The sequence below is a fragment of the Nansenia antarctica genome (genome assembly GCF_963989245.1).
Source record: "Nansenia antarctica genome assembly, chromosome: 20".
NCBI classification, from domain to species: Eukaryota; Metazoa; Chordata; class Actinopteri; order Argentiniformes; family Microstomatidae; genus Nansenia; species Nansenia antarctica.
This window is the reverse complement of record NC_137693.1, coordinates 6,947,303-6,965,242: the sequence shown is the minus strand read 5'-3', so window position 1 is coordinate 6,965,242 and position 17,940 is coordinate 6,947,303. Positions and strand designations below refer to the sequence as shown.

The 17,940-nt window shown below is 42.3% G+C and overlaps 2 protein-coding genes across 4 annotated transcripts; both read left to right on the top strand.

The window, feature by feature from the left end:
- Positions 1 to 947: 947 nt before the first annotated feature.
- hnrnpul1l (heterogeneous nuclear ribonucleoprotein U-like 1 like) lies at positions 948 to 9,275 on the top strand. Of its 2 annotated transcripts, none has more exons than XM_080549771.1 (16): positions 948 to 1,018; positions 1,684 to 1,953; positions 2,079 to 2,540; positions 2,631 to 2,865; positions 3,236 to 3,309; positions 3,427 to 3,566; positions 3,696 to 3,795; positions 3,903 to 4,015; positions 4,126 to 4,392; positions 4,553 to 4,675; positions 4,776 to 4,904; positions 6,234 to 6,402; positions 7,124 to 7,450; positions 7,536 to 7,717; positions 7,939 to 8,133; positions 8,231 to 9,275. In XM_080549771.1, exons 2-16 carry the CDS (start codon positions 1,731 to 1,733, stop codon positions 8,357 to 8,359), a joined length of 2,868 nt encoding a protein of 955 aa, XP_080405897.1. In that variant the 5' UTR covers positions 948 to 1,018; positions 1,684 to 1,730; the 3' UTR covers positions 8,360 to 9,275. The 2 variants fall into 2 exon arrangements, with proteins under 2 accessions (XP_080405897.1, XP_080405896.1); XM_080549770.1 differs by having other exon boundaries at positions 1,684 to 1,961; positions 2,084 to 2,540.
- A 710-nt stretch (positions 9,276 to 9,985) lies between these two features.
- Positions 9,986 to 13,525, top strand: LOC308174804 (protein FAM98A). Of its 2 annotated transcripts, none has more exons than XM_080549916.1 (8): positions 9,986 to 10,118; positions 10,710 to 10,816; positions 10,927 to 11,046; positions 11,168 to 11,439; positions 11,525 to 11,605; positions 12,012 to 12,128; positions 12,663 to 12,809; positions 12,908 to 13,525. In XM_080549916.1, the coding sequence occupies exons 1-8, from the start codon at positions 10,075 to 10,077 to the stop codon at positions 13,106 to 13,108; spliced, it is 1,089 nt and encodes a 362-aa protein (XP_080406042.1). In that variant the 5' UTR covers positions 9,986 to 10,074; the 3' UTR covers positions 13,109 to 13,525. The 2 variants fall into 2 exon arrangements, with proteins under 2 accessions (XP_080406042.1, XP_080406041.1); XM_080549915.1 differs by having other exon boundaries at positions 10,921 to 11,046.
- Positions 13,526 to 17,940: the final 4,415 nt, after the last annotated feature.

Genomic DNA, 17,940 nt, shown 5'->3' with positions numbered 1-17,940 from the left:
CGAACGTTGGCCTATGGATAGCTTCCCAGCTGTCGGCCTATTAGTTTGGCAAAAATAAATTATGTTGATGGATAGCATCATAGCCTACTGGTGTAACCTTGGAAAGATATGTGTGTAAACTACAACCTACAGTCCACTATGCTTGACCACTGCTCAAGGTTGGAATCATAGACTTATTCATTAGGTTGGTTAGGCAAGTAATTTGTTTTAGGTAGGCTTAGTTTGATACATTGGTTCTAAATATGAACTGTAGCGGCTTTGGGAAACATATTTGTAGTCCATAAATAATTTACAATATACTCTCACCTGAGTAATTTAATTACATTTAATTAATTGTATTACATTTAATGTAATCAAAACAATTATATAACAAGTATTAGTATAGTAGGCTATGAGACCTTTGATGTAGGCTTAATGCTTAAAAACATAATTTGTGTTTTTGGTCATTCCATGTCGTCCTTGTGTTCATAGCTCCGTCTATGCATTTGAGAGAGTGGTACATTTCTCCAGCCCCATACGTCAGCAGCTGTTTACCAAACATGTCGCGGAGTCGTAAGCTTAGAATTATAAGGTTCTATCTCCGTTTAGGGCAGTTCAGAGATATTGAGCGTCAACGTTTTTACATTCCATTATGTTTTGTGAGATGGAACCTTTGTATTTTATTAATTTCTAACTCAAAAATGTCAACATTTAAAAAAATAACACCACACAGGCATTAGTAAACACCTAATGGATCAGATTATGTAAAAAACTCAATTTTGACAAAAATGGAGATCGAACCTTATAATTCTAACGTCACGATACGTCAGCAGCTGTTTACCAAACATGTCGCGCAGTGTCCGGTTTTGTTGTTGTTTGAAGTGATTATCCCCTCGGGCACTTTTATTCTGAAGGAAATCCAGCGGAAGTTGGTGGGCGGAGCTAAACTAATACCCTTCATCGTCCATTTTGTTTCAGTTAGTCGCTGCATGATTCTCAAGCCAGCAAATTGGTATTTAGGGGGAAACGAGCGAAAGAGGTGAGTAGCTAATGCACTTGAATGTGAATATGTAGGATTATCATGTGTGCGTGCGTGTAATCTATACGTTTGGATCTATCTGTACAGTACGCTAGTAGATATCTTATGTTTTAGAATCAAGAGTATTGCGAGCCTTCGAATAAGAAGGGACTGACTAATCCCTGGAACAAAAACGCTCCATGTAATACATTCGTATTAAAGATTAATTCGATGTCCATTTAAACTGCGAGTTCATCCATGTACACGTTGATCAACAGTTCTCTATAAATAAAACGTTGACGGGGCATTTTCGTTCGTCAGTTGTGTTAGCTAGCTGAAATAGCTGTCGACGTTCTATGGTCGTAAGCATTAATATTGCAGCAATTAGACGGACCCCTCGTGCAAACGGTTACAGTCAGTTAACCAAACACCGGTATGGATATGCCATGCATGCTACAACAGTCTTGGCGCTTAGATTAGTGTGTTTGGGTAAATGATACTTTAGTGTATTGTATTTTATTTTCGCTCCCACGCTAGCTGTATCCTAATCCATACTGTAGGTTACTCCTGAGTGATGGTAGGCTATTCCTAGCGTGTCTGTCGGCTTTAAGATAAAGTGGCGGCTAAACGTTCCCGCGAATGTAACTAACGCCTGTGATTGACGCCTTCAACTCTCTCTATTGCAGATTGGGATTGTGCTGTGTTGATCACTGTGAATAAGGTGCATGAGAAAATGAGCGGAATCAATGTGAAGAAGCTCAAAGTCAACGAGCTGAAAGAGGAACTTCAGCTCCGAGGCCTGGAGACGCGCGGGCTGAAGGCGGACCTGGTGGAGAGGTTGCAGGCAGCACTGGAGGCCGAGGATAAGGGTGAAGGGGGCGGGCCACCCCCATCTGGTGAACTTGACGATGAGGGTGGAGAGGAACAAGATGTTGGCGGAGACGAACCCGATGAAGGTAAAGGTGTAGGTTGCATGTGCTCTAGTAGTGGATTTTAATCCAAGCCTATTTCAAATAAGAATTGAGAAAAATCTCTGATTTCATCGCAGGATATTTATTAAACTGCTTTTTTTTCTTACCAGTTGAGGAGGAGGAGGAGGAGGATGACGGCGAGGCACCAGATGGCGAGGAGGACCTAGCGGACTCTGAGGCCGAAGGAGATCCGGTCGACGAAGAGAACGGCAACGATGAACAGAGCGAAGACGAGGAACGAGAAGAGAGTCGTGACGGGGAAAAGAAGACGTTCGGCGAAGTCCCAGCAGCAATGGTCGGTGGGATCGGTGATTTCACAGAAGATGTGATGGAGCCTCAGACGACACTGGGGAAGGAGCCAGAGTTGAAAAAGGAGCACCAGGCGGAGGTAAAAGAGCCACAGAAGCAAGAACCGGAGGTTCCGGAACCAGTGCTTGTGGAACCAGAACCCATGCAAGCAGAAACTGCGCAACCAGAACCCGCGAAACCAGAACCCGCGCTAGCAGAGCCAATTAAGTCAGCACCAATTGAGCCTGAAGCAACGCCTGAGGAGAAGCCTGACATCAAAGCAGGTCAGTAAGAATGAAAAATGTGCCGTATTCTTTATATTTATCTTGTTGAGTGAGATGGAGCTGTTGATGACGTTGTCTTCTTTGCTGTAGACGAGTTGGAGGTGAAAATGGAGATCAAAAAGGAGGAGGAAGCGTCTACGCAGCAGGAACCGGTGGAGAAGGAGCCAAAGGAGCCCCAGCAGTCTGAGCCAGCCAATGAGTGGGAGGCTATGGAGGCTGAGCAGGCCGCCCAGGCCAAAGGAGAGGGTGAGCAGGCTTCCAGCCGCAAGAGACCGTACGACGAAGGCCGCGGCTATGGCTATTATGAACATCGGGAGGAAAGGCGGTAAGTTTGTGTGGTTAACTTGTGATGTGGAAAAACAACTTCAGTGTCTGTTTCTTAATCAGGGTATCCGCGGTGTCTTGAAAAGTATTAAAAGTTGATAAATCAATTTTGGGGGAAATCAAGACCCTTAAGAAGTATTAAAAAGTCTTATCACGCTTTTTATGAGGTCTTGAATTTTGTCGGTATTTTTCTGAATTAGACTCTGTCCAAAGAGTTTGAGGCCTAAAAACTTTTAGTCAAAGTTCGTGAATGTATTCGTTTTATTAGAAAGGTATTGAAATTAACCTCCAGATTCCTGTATATACCCTGTTAATGTTAGTCAGTATTACACTCTCTGGTCATACTGTACATTGCTCTCTGGCACACACAGGGCCCGCTCTCCCCAACCCCCGGCAGAGGAAGAGGAGGAAGATTTTGATGACACTGTTGTGGCCATTGATACTTGTGAGTAAAAGTCGTATGCATATTGACATACAACAACATACAACATTACATGCTGCAATATTTTAGCATTTTTAAATATTTTTTGTCCTTCCAATGTATACGTTTCTCTTTTCACAGATAATTGCGACCTTCACTTCAAGGTGTCACGTGACCGGTATAGTGGATACCCCCTGACCATCGAAGGCTTTGCGTACCTGTGGTCTGGTGCACGAGTCTCCTATGGTGTCAACAAAGGAAAAGTCTGCTTTGAAATGAAGGTAGAGTTGCTTGATTTCCTCGTCAAATTAGGTTTGTGTGTTTGTAGTTGTGCAAAGATGCAATGTTCCTGATATTCATCTTGAAAATGTTATAAACATTAGTTTGGTGTCTATTGTTTCCGCCCCCAGATAAATGAAGAGATTTCTGTGAAGCACCTGCCCACTAGTGAGCCTGATCCTCATGTGGTGCGTGTTGGCTGGTCCCTGGACACCTGCAGCACACAGCTTGGTCAGTGATTTAAAAAAACATTTAAATCTATATTTTTACTATCAAAATACGTTGACATTTTCCATGTTTGAGAACAAACCATTTTACACATTTTCATTCCATACTAGGCGAAGAAGCCTTCTCTTTTGGCTATGGTGGAACTGGAAAGAAGTCTTCAAACTGTAAATTTGCCGATTATGGGGAGAAATTTGGTGAAAATGATGTCCTTGGATGCTACATTGTAAGTGATGAGGAATATTCACTGGAATTACCTCAGAATATATACAACTGTTACAACCAACCCTGTTTGCGCAACAGATCTTAACCTAATTTTCTCCAATTCTTTTTCAGGACTTTGACAACGGCGAGGAGGTGGAGATGGCGTTCTCGAAGAACGGCAAGTGGCTGGACGTTTGCTTTCGTGTCTCACGGGAGGACCTGGCTGAACGACCTCTCTTCCCCCACGTTCTTGTGAAGAATTGTGCCATTGAATTCAACTTTGGCCAAAAGGAGGAGCCATTTTTCCCCCAGCCTGAGGGATATACCTTCATTCAGGATATTCCGCTGGAGAACAGGACGAGGGGAACCGTTGGACCTGCCACCAAGGCTGATTGTGAGGCAAGTGTCATATTACACAGGATATTTTTCAATTGCCACTTAAAGTGAACAGGTATCTTTTTAATCTAATCTCCAATAAATAGCTGTATGTTAAGTGCTCTCCTGTGCTTTTGGATGTCATGGTTAATTCTACATGTTTGGTTCACTTATTTCACCTCAGCTTTTGATGATGGTTGGCCTGCCTGCATCTGGGAAAACCACCTGGGCTGTGAAGCACGCTGTGGAGCACCCTGCGAAGAAATACAACATCCTTGGCACCAACGCCATAATGGAGAAGATGAAGGTTGATGGTCATTCTTATTTGGACACAGAAACCTTTTAGTCTTTGTGATCCCTCAGTGCTGGCGTTTAATAACTAACGTAACTCAATCCCCCATCCTCAGGTGATGGGACTGCGTCGCCAGAAGAACTACGCAGGCCGCTGGGATGTCCTCATCCAACAAGCCACACAGTGTCTCAACAGGCTCATCCAGATTGCCGCCCGCAAGAAGCGTAACTACATCCTGGATCAGGTACTGCCATATTTCTCACCTCATTTGTGTACAACCCCCCCCCCCCCCTCAACCTTGTCCACTGCTGTTCACTGATGCACATGTCCATTAATGCCCTCTGATACTGTCTCTCTAGAGTAGAAGCCATGGTCAACTGAACTCTGAACTCCTGGAAGTTACCCCACGTCTTGAACGTGCTGCTGACATGAAAAGAATGATGTTTTGTTAATTGAAAACAGAAATTGCCATTGTATGTTTGTAATCCTCAGTATTTTTGGATTTCTGTTTTTTCTATGTCATGTTGAATGAGCTTTAAGCTGTACAAATAGTCCATGTCTATAATAAGATGTTGAAAAACAAGTAAACTGCCGGGTGGTGAGTAAGAAATACCCCTTATGTTGTTACGTAAATTGTTAAAAGTTAGCACTATGTATAAACTCACATCACCTGTGATGTAAGATAGATACTATTTACATACAGACAGCATATGGAACTTTTGAATGTTGTATTTATAATGAATTAAACATCAAGGTAAGTGACAAATAACATTTTTGAATTTTCAGGCCGTTTCCCAAGTTATTCCAAGGTAGGTAAGGTCTAATGGACATTCTCTATACCATGGAATGCGTGAGTATTGACAGGTAGGTAGTGAATGTTTGTTTATGTCTATAAGACAGATGGGCACATGACAAGCAGGTAAGTTCTGGTAAGTAAATGGGGACCCTGGTATTATAAGTGAAGGAATGTTCCAAAGTAAACTTTCTCAGAGGAATTGTAAGGAATTGTGAAGATTAAATTGCAGCATGACAATGATATAATTCACCCTACACTGACTGGAAGTGTTTGGTATTGTAATGTGCACTGTGATGTATGGGGAGCGCTATAACAGTGCAAGCTTATTAGGAATTGGCGATGTTCTAAGATGGGTTCATTAGATGTTGTCAAGACAGACAGCCTATTCATCTTAGTCAACTACATTCAAAAGATGATCTTTTGTATGTTACAATTGAGGGATTCAACTGTTGTGTTGTTCACTTGAATTTGCCGTCAGGCAAGCTTCGTAGTTCTTTGACCAACTGATAATGTAAGTGGAATTTGCAAGTTTACCATGGGTCCCCCAAGTGCATTCTGACAGGAAATGTATGCACACAGACACAAAGGTAAGTGTGTGGGGTTGTGACAGACAACCATCTGTAGTTCCAGAACAGTAAATATAGACATGAAAAAAACTCTCTTACTTTCATCATTGCAGGAATCCAATTTCCCTCCTATGGAAGGCAAAGCAGTAACAAAAGCAAACAAATGAACAATAATGAACAGCTTCTACTTCTTTCTTGTCACCATTGCTAGACAAATGTATATGGATCAGCCCAGAGACGAAAAATGCGTCCTTTTGAAGGTTTTCAACGCAAGGCTATTGTAATTTGTCCCACGGACGAGGATTTAAAAGAGCGAACGTTAAAGCGCACTGATGAGGAAGGGAAGGATGTGCCCGATCATGCTGTATTAGAAATGAAAGGTAGGAATTCATGGATCACAAAATAAAAAACACAAAAGACAATGTATTTTCTATGTTTTTTTTGTTTTATCGAAACTTGGAAGATCCCACCCGTCCCCCGCCCCCCCCCTCCCCCCTCAAAGAGCTATTCCCACTATCTCCTCCCCCACTATCATCTCTATTCTATGATTTCACACATTTCTGTCATCTCTCTCATTTCGCTATTTAGCACTGCAAACTCAGGAAGATGTCTGTTTCAAGTGTTGATTTGGTCCTGACTCTTGAATCAAATAAACAAATAGATTTTCAATTAAAAATGAGTAAAACACCATTGGCAATAAAACTCTTGAGCCATGGTGTGAAAATATGCACCATTTATCAATGGAGAACTTAGGACATATACCCTATAGTCATATGTCCATAGGCTGTGATTTGCAGTTGCAAACATTCCCCCCATTTATTCATAACTCTCCTATTAGTTTTGAAATTCTACTTTTCTCCTCCATTTCCTTTTCCTCACTAAACTGGAGCAAATTCTCCCTTGTCCCTCGAGGTAACGTTTTGCTCCAATTCTGTATTAACTTTCACTCTCTCACCTAACATGTATTCTCCCCCACTTCCCTCTTTCCCCCCTCTACCCCTTCCTCGTAGTTTCTATTAGATGGTAATAACGATTTTCTTTGTCTTTCGACGGCGCGGCTGTACTCGTCCTGACAACGTGCTACCCCTCTGCTTCCTGTAGCCAACTTTGTGCTCCCTGAAACTGGTGAGTGTCTTGATGACGTGACCTTCGTCGAGGTTCAACGTGAAGAGGCTGACACGCTGGTAAAGCAGTACAATGAAGAGGGTCGCAAGGCTGGTCCACCCCCAGACAAGCGCTTCGATAACCGCCAAGGAGGTTTCCGCGGCCGTGGTGGGGGTTACCAGCGCTTTGACAACCGTGGTGGCCCCCAAGGAGGAAGGGGGAGTAGTGGTGGTAGTGGTGGTGGTGGTGGCGGCGGTGGTGGCAGCAGCGGCAGCGGAGGCTATCAAAGTCGAGGTGGACCTGGAGGTGGCAACTTCAGAGGAGGTGAGGAGCGATGTCTCTGCAGTATACATGTTTGATGCAGTGGATTGGGGGTTTGGGGAGCCTGCTTAACGCTCTGGCCTTTCAGGATACAACCGTGGCAGTAGCTACAACCAGAACCGCTGGCAGGGGGGAAACCATCGTGATGGTGCTGCAGGTGCTCGAGGTGGTAGCTACAACCGCACCCCACCACAGTCTGGAGGGGCTTACCAACAGAACCGCCAAGGACAATACAACAAGGGAGCCAGTGGGGGTTATGGCCAGGGACAGGTAAAGACTTAAATAGCATCCTCCTCTATTAATAACTCGCTCTGTCAACTCTTAACCTGTTTACAGTTGTCCCCCTTCCACTTCTGTTTACACTTGATAATGGTAATTTATGAACTGCTCCCTACATTATTGTACACTCCATCTATTACAATCCCACAGGAATTAGAATAACCTGGCTTCTTTGTGTAAATCTCAATCTCTTTTTTATTTTTCAATTGTAGGCACAGAGCTACAACCAGGGCTACAATCAAAGCTACAATCAAGGCAACTACAACCAGGGTTACAACTACGGAAGCTACAGTCAGTACCCAGCAGGTTACAGTCAGAGCTACAGCCAAACTCCTGCTGCTGCTCCTCCTGCTGCCACTGGACAGGCCTACAACCAGCAACAGAACTACAACCAGCAGTATCAACAAGTGAGTAGTGCACCTTGATTGGCCCATATTACTGTTTACTGTCCTCTGGTCAGTCTAAATCTCTAATACCCACTCTCTCTCTCTCTCTCTCATCCAGTATGCACAGCAGTGGCAGCAGTATTACCAGAATCAAAGCCAATGGAATCAGTACTACAACCAATACGGGTACCCAAGCCAGGGTACCCAGGGTTCTCAGGGATCTCAGGGTTCCCAGGGCACGCAGTAGGGCCACAGCAGTGCACTGAACACCTGAACAGATCGCATTCCCTCAGCAGCATTCCATTGAATATCCTGCCTCCATCTTCGCCTTTGTTTGTCCTGCTTCATCATTTTTAGCTTTATTGTAGCTCACTTTTTTTTTTTGTTAAGAGTAGTTGTTTTTCCTCCCTGATCATGATCATTGTTCAAGCCTCTATTAGCTTTTTGTTTTTTTTTGCCGTAGGTTTACCTTTTACCATTTCGTAACATGCAGCTTAATTTCTTGCCTGTTGTAAGACCCTGGCCATCTGATTTGAGCAACAGTGGTGTAGTTTTACATGCGCACGTAGTACACTTTTCAGTGTTGTGCAGTGAATGTTTATTAGAGCTCATTAAATGTAGCTGGGATTTGCATGTGTACATTTCAATGTGGTTTTAAGAGAAATGGAAGATTGTGTTGGACAATTGTTTTTAATTAGTTAGTGGTACCATTGCCACCATTTCATTTCAAGTTTTGGGCTAGACGTTAGATCAAAGAACAGTACATTTTTAAAGTGATTGGTGTAGACTAATTATTCTTCATTTTTATCTTCCTGGGTTTTGATTTGATACAAAAGTATCTTACCCCTATTTATTGAAATCGAAGTCTTGAAGACTGACATTTTGATTACTTTTTATATAACCTGTATAAAGAGATATAGTGATTGTAAAACAAACCTGACACATTTGATCCACACCATATGAATTTGTAATTCTGATGCACACCATGTCCCTCCAAGTTGTATCCAGTCTTGTGATCATAATTTAGTTTAATGTGTGGTAAGAAAATAAAAAAAACATTTTTTATACTGTATACCATGTATGTAAAACAATATCTGCATGTGGGTCTGTGTTAAATCAAAAAATAACTCTTTTTGTATTTGAGAATATAATCTGAAGACTTATTCTGTGTCCTGTGTCTTTGTGTCCTGTTTATTGATTGATTGAGTGCGTGTGCGCATGTATGACTATAACATAATAGGTGTAGAAACAGTAAAATCTTACAATGTAGATCTACGACGCGGTATTTGAAAAGCGAGGGGTTTCGTAATACTAATATCTGAAGTGAAACGACCTGTGGTGTCCATAAACACTGGTATGAAATATTGAAACATGATTGCGACAAGGCCCATGCGTTGATAAGAACAGGAAGGAGAGAGAGAGAGGGCATTCGTTTAGATCGCGTGTGCGACAGCCGGAGCGCAGGGTAACTTATGATTACATTTGATTTTACAGTCTGCCCCTCTCGGGCATGAGCTGGGTGCCCCGTTTATCACTGTACGGCTCAGATCAGTGTGATCATTGACAATCACGTGAATTAATGAGTCTGGATTCTGTGTTTTCATACGCAAAGGACGGTGATTGATACAAACCCTGCAACCACTGACACATCCCTTTATGTACATTACAAAGGGAAACTGGTATGGACATTATAATAGACATTTCATGGAAAGGCTACCGTGTATGTTTGTGAAGATCGTGTTTGTTTGCAGTGTGACCCGCCGATGTAAGAGTTATCTTGTACTCCGCCCGGGTGGGTGTAGCCCCAGACACGTGCCGGCGCATCGCCCGGTTCAGCCTATTGAACCCCAAAGCTTCCGAGTGTGTAAACACCAAAACATTGACACTTCCTCGCAAGTTAGCTCGTTACTGGTACAGGACAGGCTATTATAGCTTCAAGGTTTCCCTATTGGGACTATCGTCATGGAGAGAGAAAGGGGAACAATATACGCGATCAAGGCTCTTGGGTGAGTTGGCGGATATAAACCACAAACACGAAGTTGTCAAGCTGCTACCTGTCACTTCTGATGCAAGAACCATCTGACTTTACATACATGCCATAAGTCGTTACTACCAGAACAATATAGCTTAATCTGTTTTCTAAACATACACGTTTGCAGCTCGTGACGTTAGAATTATAAGGTTCTATCTCCATTTTGGTCAAAATTGAGTTTTTTTTTTAACATAATCTGATCCATTAGGTGTTTATTAATGCCTGTGTGGTGTTATTTTTTAAATGTTGACATTTTTGAGTTAGTAATGAATAAAATACAAAGGTTCCATCTCACAAAACACAATGGAATGTAAACACTTTGACACTCTCTGAACTACCCTAAACGGAGATAGAACCTTATCATTCTAAACGGAGATAGAACCTTATCATTCTAAACGGAGATAGAACCTTATCATTCTAAACGGAGATAGAACCTTATCATTCTAAACGGAGATAGAACCATATCATTCTAAACGGAGATAGAACCTTCTCATTCTAAGCTCACGAGCTGTTGACTTGCACACTGCTGTATCTTAGCTATTCTGTTCACATTCCCTCATATCAGGTACCCCAGAGATGTCTGTGTCAGCCAGTGTGGATGTGATGAGCTTCCATGTCCTCTGCTCACGTGGTTGGTGTCAGAACTACGTAGGACTTGTCCAGAGTTACAAGGTACTGCCTGCCCCCTCTTGTCAAAACGTCTTGCAGTCATATAAGATCATGTATGTAGGTAGGTGGGTCAGCCTGCCATGTATAATTGTGGTGTGTTCTGTGAGTTACAGACAGGAAAGCTGGCGCTGTGCTGGCGGAGGAACTGAGAGCCCTACTAGTAGACTTGTTCTGCCCCTACAGCATGTCCACCACAGATACACTGAGCCCTGCACTGCTCAACACAGTCACTGGTGAGAGAAAGAGTGAGAGAGTCAGGTGGGAGTTCCTGAAACTTCAATTAATTGTGGTAAAGCAGTGGATAATGTGTATTGGTGGTGTGTTGTGTCTGAAGTTATTGTCTAATTTTTCCAGAGTTCCTAGTATCAGAACTACACGCAGCACGTATACTTCAATATAGGGAATTACATGATCCAGAGGTCGAGAACATTGGAGATGAAACTGAGAAGGAGCAGAGAGTGGAAGATCACGACATGTTGGGTGCTAGGTGGTGTCAAGAGCACAACGAAAATGATGAGGTGGATGATGGAGGGATAAGGATGGAAGATGCAGAGGAGGAACTGGCTCTGTTGTTCCAAGCCCTTGACATGGATGTCTCTTCACAACTTATACATGCATGCCCTCAGGTGAGACGGACAGACATGTACAGACAGAAAGTATCCCACCTTTTTGATGCACACCTTTGTCTCACACATTGACTGTTTTATTCAGGTGGAGGCACGGCTCGCTCAATTGCCATGTCAGAGTATGACAGAACCTCTTCTGTGCAACAATCTGAGCTCTGAGCAATGGGTATGTATGTAGTCAAACGAGGGTCTGCATTTTTTTCTGGAGGGCATGCTTTGTAAATTCGAGTGAATTCTTATGCCTCAGGTGATGAATTTCCCTATGTTGTCTAAGCAGGGACTGGTGTGTGGAGAGCGTGCTTTGAGAATTCTAGTGAATCCTTTGTGCCTTAAGGCCAATGCACACGGCGTGCGATTTTGTCGCACGACAACATTCGATTCTCAATTCACACCACCGAAGTGTGTGGGTGTGAATGGAGAATCGAATGTTGTCGTGCGACAAAATCGCATCGCACGCCGTGTGCAATGTCTCATTCAAAACAATGCAATCGAATTCGCGGTGCGACAAAATCGCATGCCGTGTGCATTAGGCTTTAGGTGATGCGTTTCTCTGTTTTCTCACCCGTACTTAGACGCAAGTCGAAAAGATACACAAAGCTCTCCTAAAGGACTACGAGTGTCGGCGCCAAATGATGATCAAACGTTTTCAAGTCACACTTCAGTCCTTTACCTGGGGAGAGAAGGGAAAGGTATGCATTGTAGCCTGTCTACTAAAAGTGACTTAGGACACACAGGCTGGCATTCAAGCACTGACCTTTGCACCTTTTAAAGATGGCAGAGATAAGATCATATCACACAAGAGCCCTATTTGATCAAAACACCCTCTAACTAGATCTCCAGGGTAATAAGTAATACTTACATGAAGTGTAATACAATGTCACAGATTTCAATGTTTAGTTATTATTGTACTACATGTTATTATAAGCAGCTATGTTCATTGTTTTTGGGCGAATGCACATTGCACACCAGGAAGTCCATTACAACAAAAGCACAGGTTCTGTAACTGTTACAGCTGAGCTTGCACTGCCCCCTAGTGGCGGTACTAAGACCTGTTGATCCTGAAGAAGGCTGCTGAAATGTTAGCCTACTAAATAATAACACCAGGGCAAGATTGCGCAGCTTTCCTTCTTTCTTTTTAAGAACGGTTGATTAACATAACATTTATTGTTAGTGACCTATCAATACATGATAATAATGATAAACCTTTTCCATGTTCCCCTCAGGAGCACAGTGGGATGATTGCCTCAGTGCCGTCCCTCTGTTCCCTTCCCCTTGTATCCCAAGTCTCCCTGTCTCTTCTTCTGGCAGCAAGACAGGATCAGTCTTGCATTCTCCCAGTGAAGGCTGGGCCAAGCACTTCCGTCTACAAGGTAGGCATATGTACAGGTTAGTCCCTTTGAGACTTGTTTGATCTTCAGAATGAAGATAGAGAGAGTAACTGCTCTGATTCTCTTCTGTCTACCTAAAGGTATTGATGGGCAGTGTACCAGACAGAGGAGGACGTCCGGGGGAAATCGAGGCCCCCATGCCCTCCTGGGAGAAACGGAGAGAGGGAGGAGGTCGTGGAAGGGGGGGCCATAGAGGAGGCCGTGGTGGAGGAGGAGGGGGCCGTCAGCACAAACGTCAGAACACAGGAAATAAGAGAAACGACAGAAAGGCAGACGAGTGATAGGAGACTATCCACTGTTGTTCCATGGACTTAATTATCATGGAATGTTGTAAAATAGGTAAATAGAGAGTGAAAGATTGAACCAAGAGAGGTTTAAGATGAAAAGCTAAAAGCCATAGAATAGGAATATAATTTCTGGACATTCATTTAAGTTGAGCCCAGGGCTTTTGAATCATAGCCTACAATGTTTGCAGAAAATCTAATTTAATAACTAATGATTTGTACACATTTTAATTGATGAACAATGACACTAATGTATGTAAATAAACTATTCTGTTTGGCACTTTTTTGGTTGGGTAAATGTTTTGTTGAATATCAAATTTGAGAGATAAAATGTGATTATGTTAAATGTGTCTTATCAACCAGTGTACAAAGAATGGGTTCCTGTTTAAATAAAGCTTTAAAGTTGCCTTGTCATTATTTTGTTGCTTTGCTACTATTAACTAAACTTGATTCTGTGTTTTTAATATCTAATCACTGTAAATATGCATTTTGTGGTGTAACTACGCCTTAGACGCATCTGTGAGCTAATACAAACAACACCCTAATGAAAATACTAAAATAATACTAGCTCACAGATGGGGTTACATTTGTATATGAAAGCTCCAATAATAATTGAAAAAACATCATACAGCTGATTTCGGCCTATTTGTGCCTATTCGTTTGATAGGTCGTTTCCTATAGCCTAGTCCACTAGAGTAGTATACAGGTGCAACTAAAAGCATTTGAATATCGTGCAAAAGTTCATTTATTTCAGTAATTCAACTTAAAGGGTTAAACGTAGATATTATATAGACTCATTACATGCAAAGCGAGATATTTAAAGCCTTTATTTGTTATACATTTGATGATTATGGCTTACAGCTTATGAAACCCCCAAATTAAATATCTCAGACATTTTTAATATTACATGAAATCAATAAGAAAAGGATTTTAAATACAGAAATGTCAGCCCTCTGAAAAGTATAATCATGCATATGTACAATGCAATGAGTCTATATAATATTTAAGCTTAACCCCTTAAGTTGAATTACTGAAATGAATGAACTTTTGCACGATATTCTACATTTTTGAGTTGCACCTGTAATATGCATCAATGCACATCATAACAGGAGCTATAGTAGTCTAGCAGCAAGTCCTCAAAAAAGGCTTTAGTTTTCGAGATACCCCTACCCGAGGTAGAGCAAATGACAACAATGATTTTTCTTATCTTTAGGGTCTCCCATTAATGAAATTGATTGTTGTCAAATTTTATTTTTGGGGGAAAGATGTTTTTTTGGTTGTTCTTTAGAGCTACCCCAATCCCTGAAAAAGAGCCAAATTAGACCAGGCCGAATATGGGGAAGGTGACAAAAAAGCCCATAACTTGAGAATGATCACTCCTTTCCTCTTCAGATTTGCTGAGGTATGAACCAGGTGGTTGTCCTACATCACCAAATAGTCAGACAACTATTTACCTAAATAAATACTGAATTATAGTCCTGTAAACTTAGCTTTAGTTTAGACGGAAATTGTACTTTTTGGTGACAGGAACATAGGACTCCATCACTTTTCTCTCATTTATCAGAAAAACAGAAATCCCTGAAAAATATATCATTACTGAATTGTCTAGGGTGCTATTGAACAATAACCAGTAGTTGTATGGAAATATCTCATACAGTTCTATTGCAAATGAGATTTCTTTAGACATAGGCCTACCTCTTCTCTGATACAGTCAAATTCCGAATGGGGGATAAGTGGCATAATAGCCTATAAGTTAAGAATGCTCACTCTGATGGTCATTATATTTGGAGAGGGAAATACCAGGTGACTGAACTACATCACCAAATAGTCAGAATAAGAGTAACCCAATAAAATAAAGTTTATTAGTTCTAAATTGCAAGCCTCTAAAACATAGGTGTAAATAGTACAGATTTTATTAAAACTGGAACCTTAATTCAAAGTACAGTATAGAAATAATTTTGAAGCTTGACAGTGGAACACTCTCTGCCACTCTGGTTTGAGTGACAGCTGCATGTTTCAAAACTGTGTAGCCAACTGGGCAGCAGCAGCCATAACATTCTCCATCTCAGAGGGAGAGGGGCTGTGGATTGACAGTTCTGTTCAGATTATCACCAATCTAATGACAGATAACAGGTAACACATATGTCCAACTATGATATTAATATGTTGTTGAATATGTTGTTAGATTTGTGAGCTTTTAAACCATAGTGCAGGCATTCTGATCTAGGCAGAGGCTAGCAGAGCCCAGCTTACAAGGACTCTGATACTGAACGTTGCTCAAGGACGAGATGATGAAGTTCATAAGAGACTATCGCCCCACTCAGATGACATACTGTCCTTCAAGGTCAAGGTTTCATATCACAGGTCATGTCGGGCCAGTTATTCAAGCACACATAACTATACGCCTACAACCAGTGATCAAGAACCACCCCAGGATCAGTAAAAGACTTAGACTGTCCAGAGACACTAGATTTGACATCCGTAGCTAGTGTTTCATTTGCAGCCAATGTTTCAATTGCAGCCAGAAAGTCACAAAGAGAGAAGGCCTGACCCCTATATGTACCGGTACAGGTGAAAGTACAAGGTCAAAGGTCCTCAATGCAGCCTCAGAGAGGTTTGATGAAATAATACATCACTGTATGCTGACCTATGAAGATCTTTTTGCCTATGATGCAAAGTATCACAGAAGTTGCCTAGGACACTATTTTTCAGAAAGGAACATTCTAGCAGCTAGAAACAAACATTTAACAGAAAAGAAGTTAAATGAACATGAAAGAGCTTTCATTGAGCTAACTGAAGAATTAACTAAGACAGTTTTTTCAAAGCATATGACTGTCACAACACTGAGTGCTGTAACTGAGAGCTATAAAGGAAAACTGAGTACAGCTACAGAACCAACAATGTATAAATCCTGGAAACTCAAAGAAAAGATGAACCAGCATTATGGGGATAAACTCATCTTCATTGAACGTCCTGGAAAATCTGATCTGATCTGTTCTGGTGTCATGACTGTTGGCCATGCAATGAGAGAAGCTTCTCTCCTCAGACAACAAGGCAGCACAAGCCATGCTCAACTCCACCTCTGAGGACATCTCCAGAGATGCATGGTTGGCAGCAGCTTGGAAGCAGGAGTGGGAGTCAGCCGGGCCCTCCCGAATCCACCGCTACATCTGGGACCCAGGAGATGGCGCCATTGGAGGAGACGACCTACCACGCCGGCAATGGACCACACTGAACCGTCTACGAACTGGTGTCGGTCGCTTTAAAACATCAATGAAGGCGTGGGGCCTGGCGGACAGTGCGGCATGCGAGTGCGGTGACCCAGAGCAGACCGCCGACCACATAATCACCATCTGCCCCTTATATAGACCACCCTCAGAAGCCAGCCTCTTCGACCTAGAACCAGAGATGCGGGCATGGCTACGCAACACCGAGTTGGACTTCTGACGTTACATGAAAGAAGAAGAAGAGAAAACATAACAGAAGACAGGGAGACAATGCCTCCACAGAGAACAGAGACCCTCACTGACACTCAAATCCTCCACCAGGCTGCAGTTATATTGAGGAAAACTATGGAAAAGGTTGAGCATGAGCCTCAATTCTACATAAGCAGTGACAAGCTTTCCCTTCTCCAGTGCAGTGAATATGTGCCAAACACTCTGTATGATTTTGTGAACTGGTGTGTCAATGCAGGTGCATTTAAAAATGTGCAGACCTGTGATGAGGACCCAGCTCTGAAGAATAACACAAGTGTTATAACCTTTTGCCATGATCTAATTGCACAGTGCTGCAGCAGGCGTACACCTATCACACTAGGACTTGGGATTATGATCCATCATGAGTTTGGCAGCAAGGCCCTTATCAACAAGCTACACATGATGGGTCATTGTGTGTCGTATGATGAAGTGCGTCAATTTCTCACATCAGTAGCAGCAGATCAATTACAGAGAAGCAAAGGTGTTTACATTCCAAATGGACTGACAAGAACCACAGAACATGGGATAATTGATGCAGCCATTGACAACTTTGACCAGAATGAAGAGACGCTGGATGGCAAAAATACAACAGATTCCATGGCAATTGTTGTATACAGAAGAGGTGATGTTGCCACAGCACACAACCCCATCCTGAGAATCCCAGAGAGATCTCTCCATGCCCTGGACAGCTGTGATTTGGATAATGAAGAGGTTCAGAGGTAAATATTATAGACCAACTATCTGCCAGACACATGCAATACTTGATTGAAATGGCTCTGATATACTGTATGTTAATGCAATATAATCCAATATTAAAATGTAAAATGTGTAATGTGCACTGGAGGCTTCAAGTTTCACATTACACTTGTGTAAGTCAGACTAGCATTTGTCCAATATTCAAGTTACACATTATTTGTGAGGTCACACATCATAATCTAAGGAATCTGGAGTGTTGTTGTTTGTAAGGGCATTTTGTTAAAGATTGAATTATATGACAAAAGATGCCTAATGACTTGTTCTTGAATTTCAGATACATCAAGCCAGGTAGGCGATCTGAACCACCAGCAGTTCTACCACAGGTCCTCAAATCAGACAGCACAAAAGCTCAGGCAGCAGAAGGCCAAGACTTACTTTGGAAGGTGAGCCGTATCATGAAAGAAGAAGACCAGAGAATCCCAGGATGGTCTGCATTCAATGCCTATGTATCCACGTCAGACATCCCATTAACAACAGTACAATATATGCCCTTCATAAGAGCTTCACCATCAGACCTATCTACAATCTATACAGCTCTTTTGCAGCTCACACAGCTTGCTCAAGAACTGGGACAGAGGCATATACTTGTAACTGCTG

Excerpts from the sequence above, each read along its gene's own strand:
- hnrnpul1l (XM_080549770.1), top strand. The coding sequence starts at position 1,731 with ATGAGCGGAATCAATGTGAAGAAGCTCAAAGTCAACGAGCTGAAAGAG. Across the intron at positions 4,676-4,775 it reads CCATAATGGAGAAGATGAAG|GTGATGGGACTGCGTCGCCA; the intron begins GTTGATGGTCAT and ends CCCCATCCTCAG. Across the intron at positions 8,134-8,230 it reads ACAACCAGCAGTATCAACAA|TATGCACAGCAGTGGCAGCA; the intron begins GTGAGTAGTGCA and ends TCTCTCATCCAG.
- LOC308174804 (XM_080549915.1), top strand. The coding sequence starts at position 10,075 with ATGGAGAGAGAAAGGGGAACAATATACGCGATCAAGGCTCTTGG. Across the intron at positions 11,440-11,524 it reads TTATACATGCATGCCCTCAG|GTGGAGGCACGGCTCGCTCA; the intron begins GTGAGACGGACA and ends TGTTTTATTCAG. Across the intron at positions 11,606-12,011 it reads ATCTGAGCTCTGAGCAATGG|ACGCAAGTCGAAAAGATACA; the intron begins GTATGTATGTAG and ends ACCCGTACTTAG.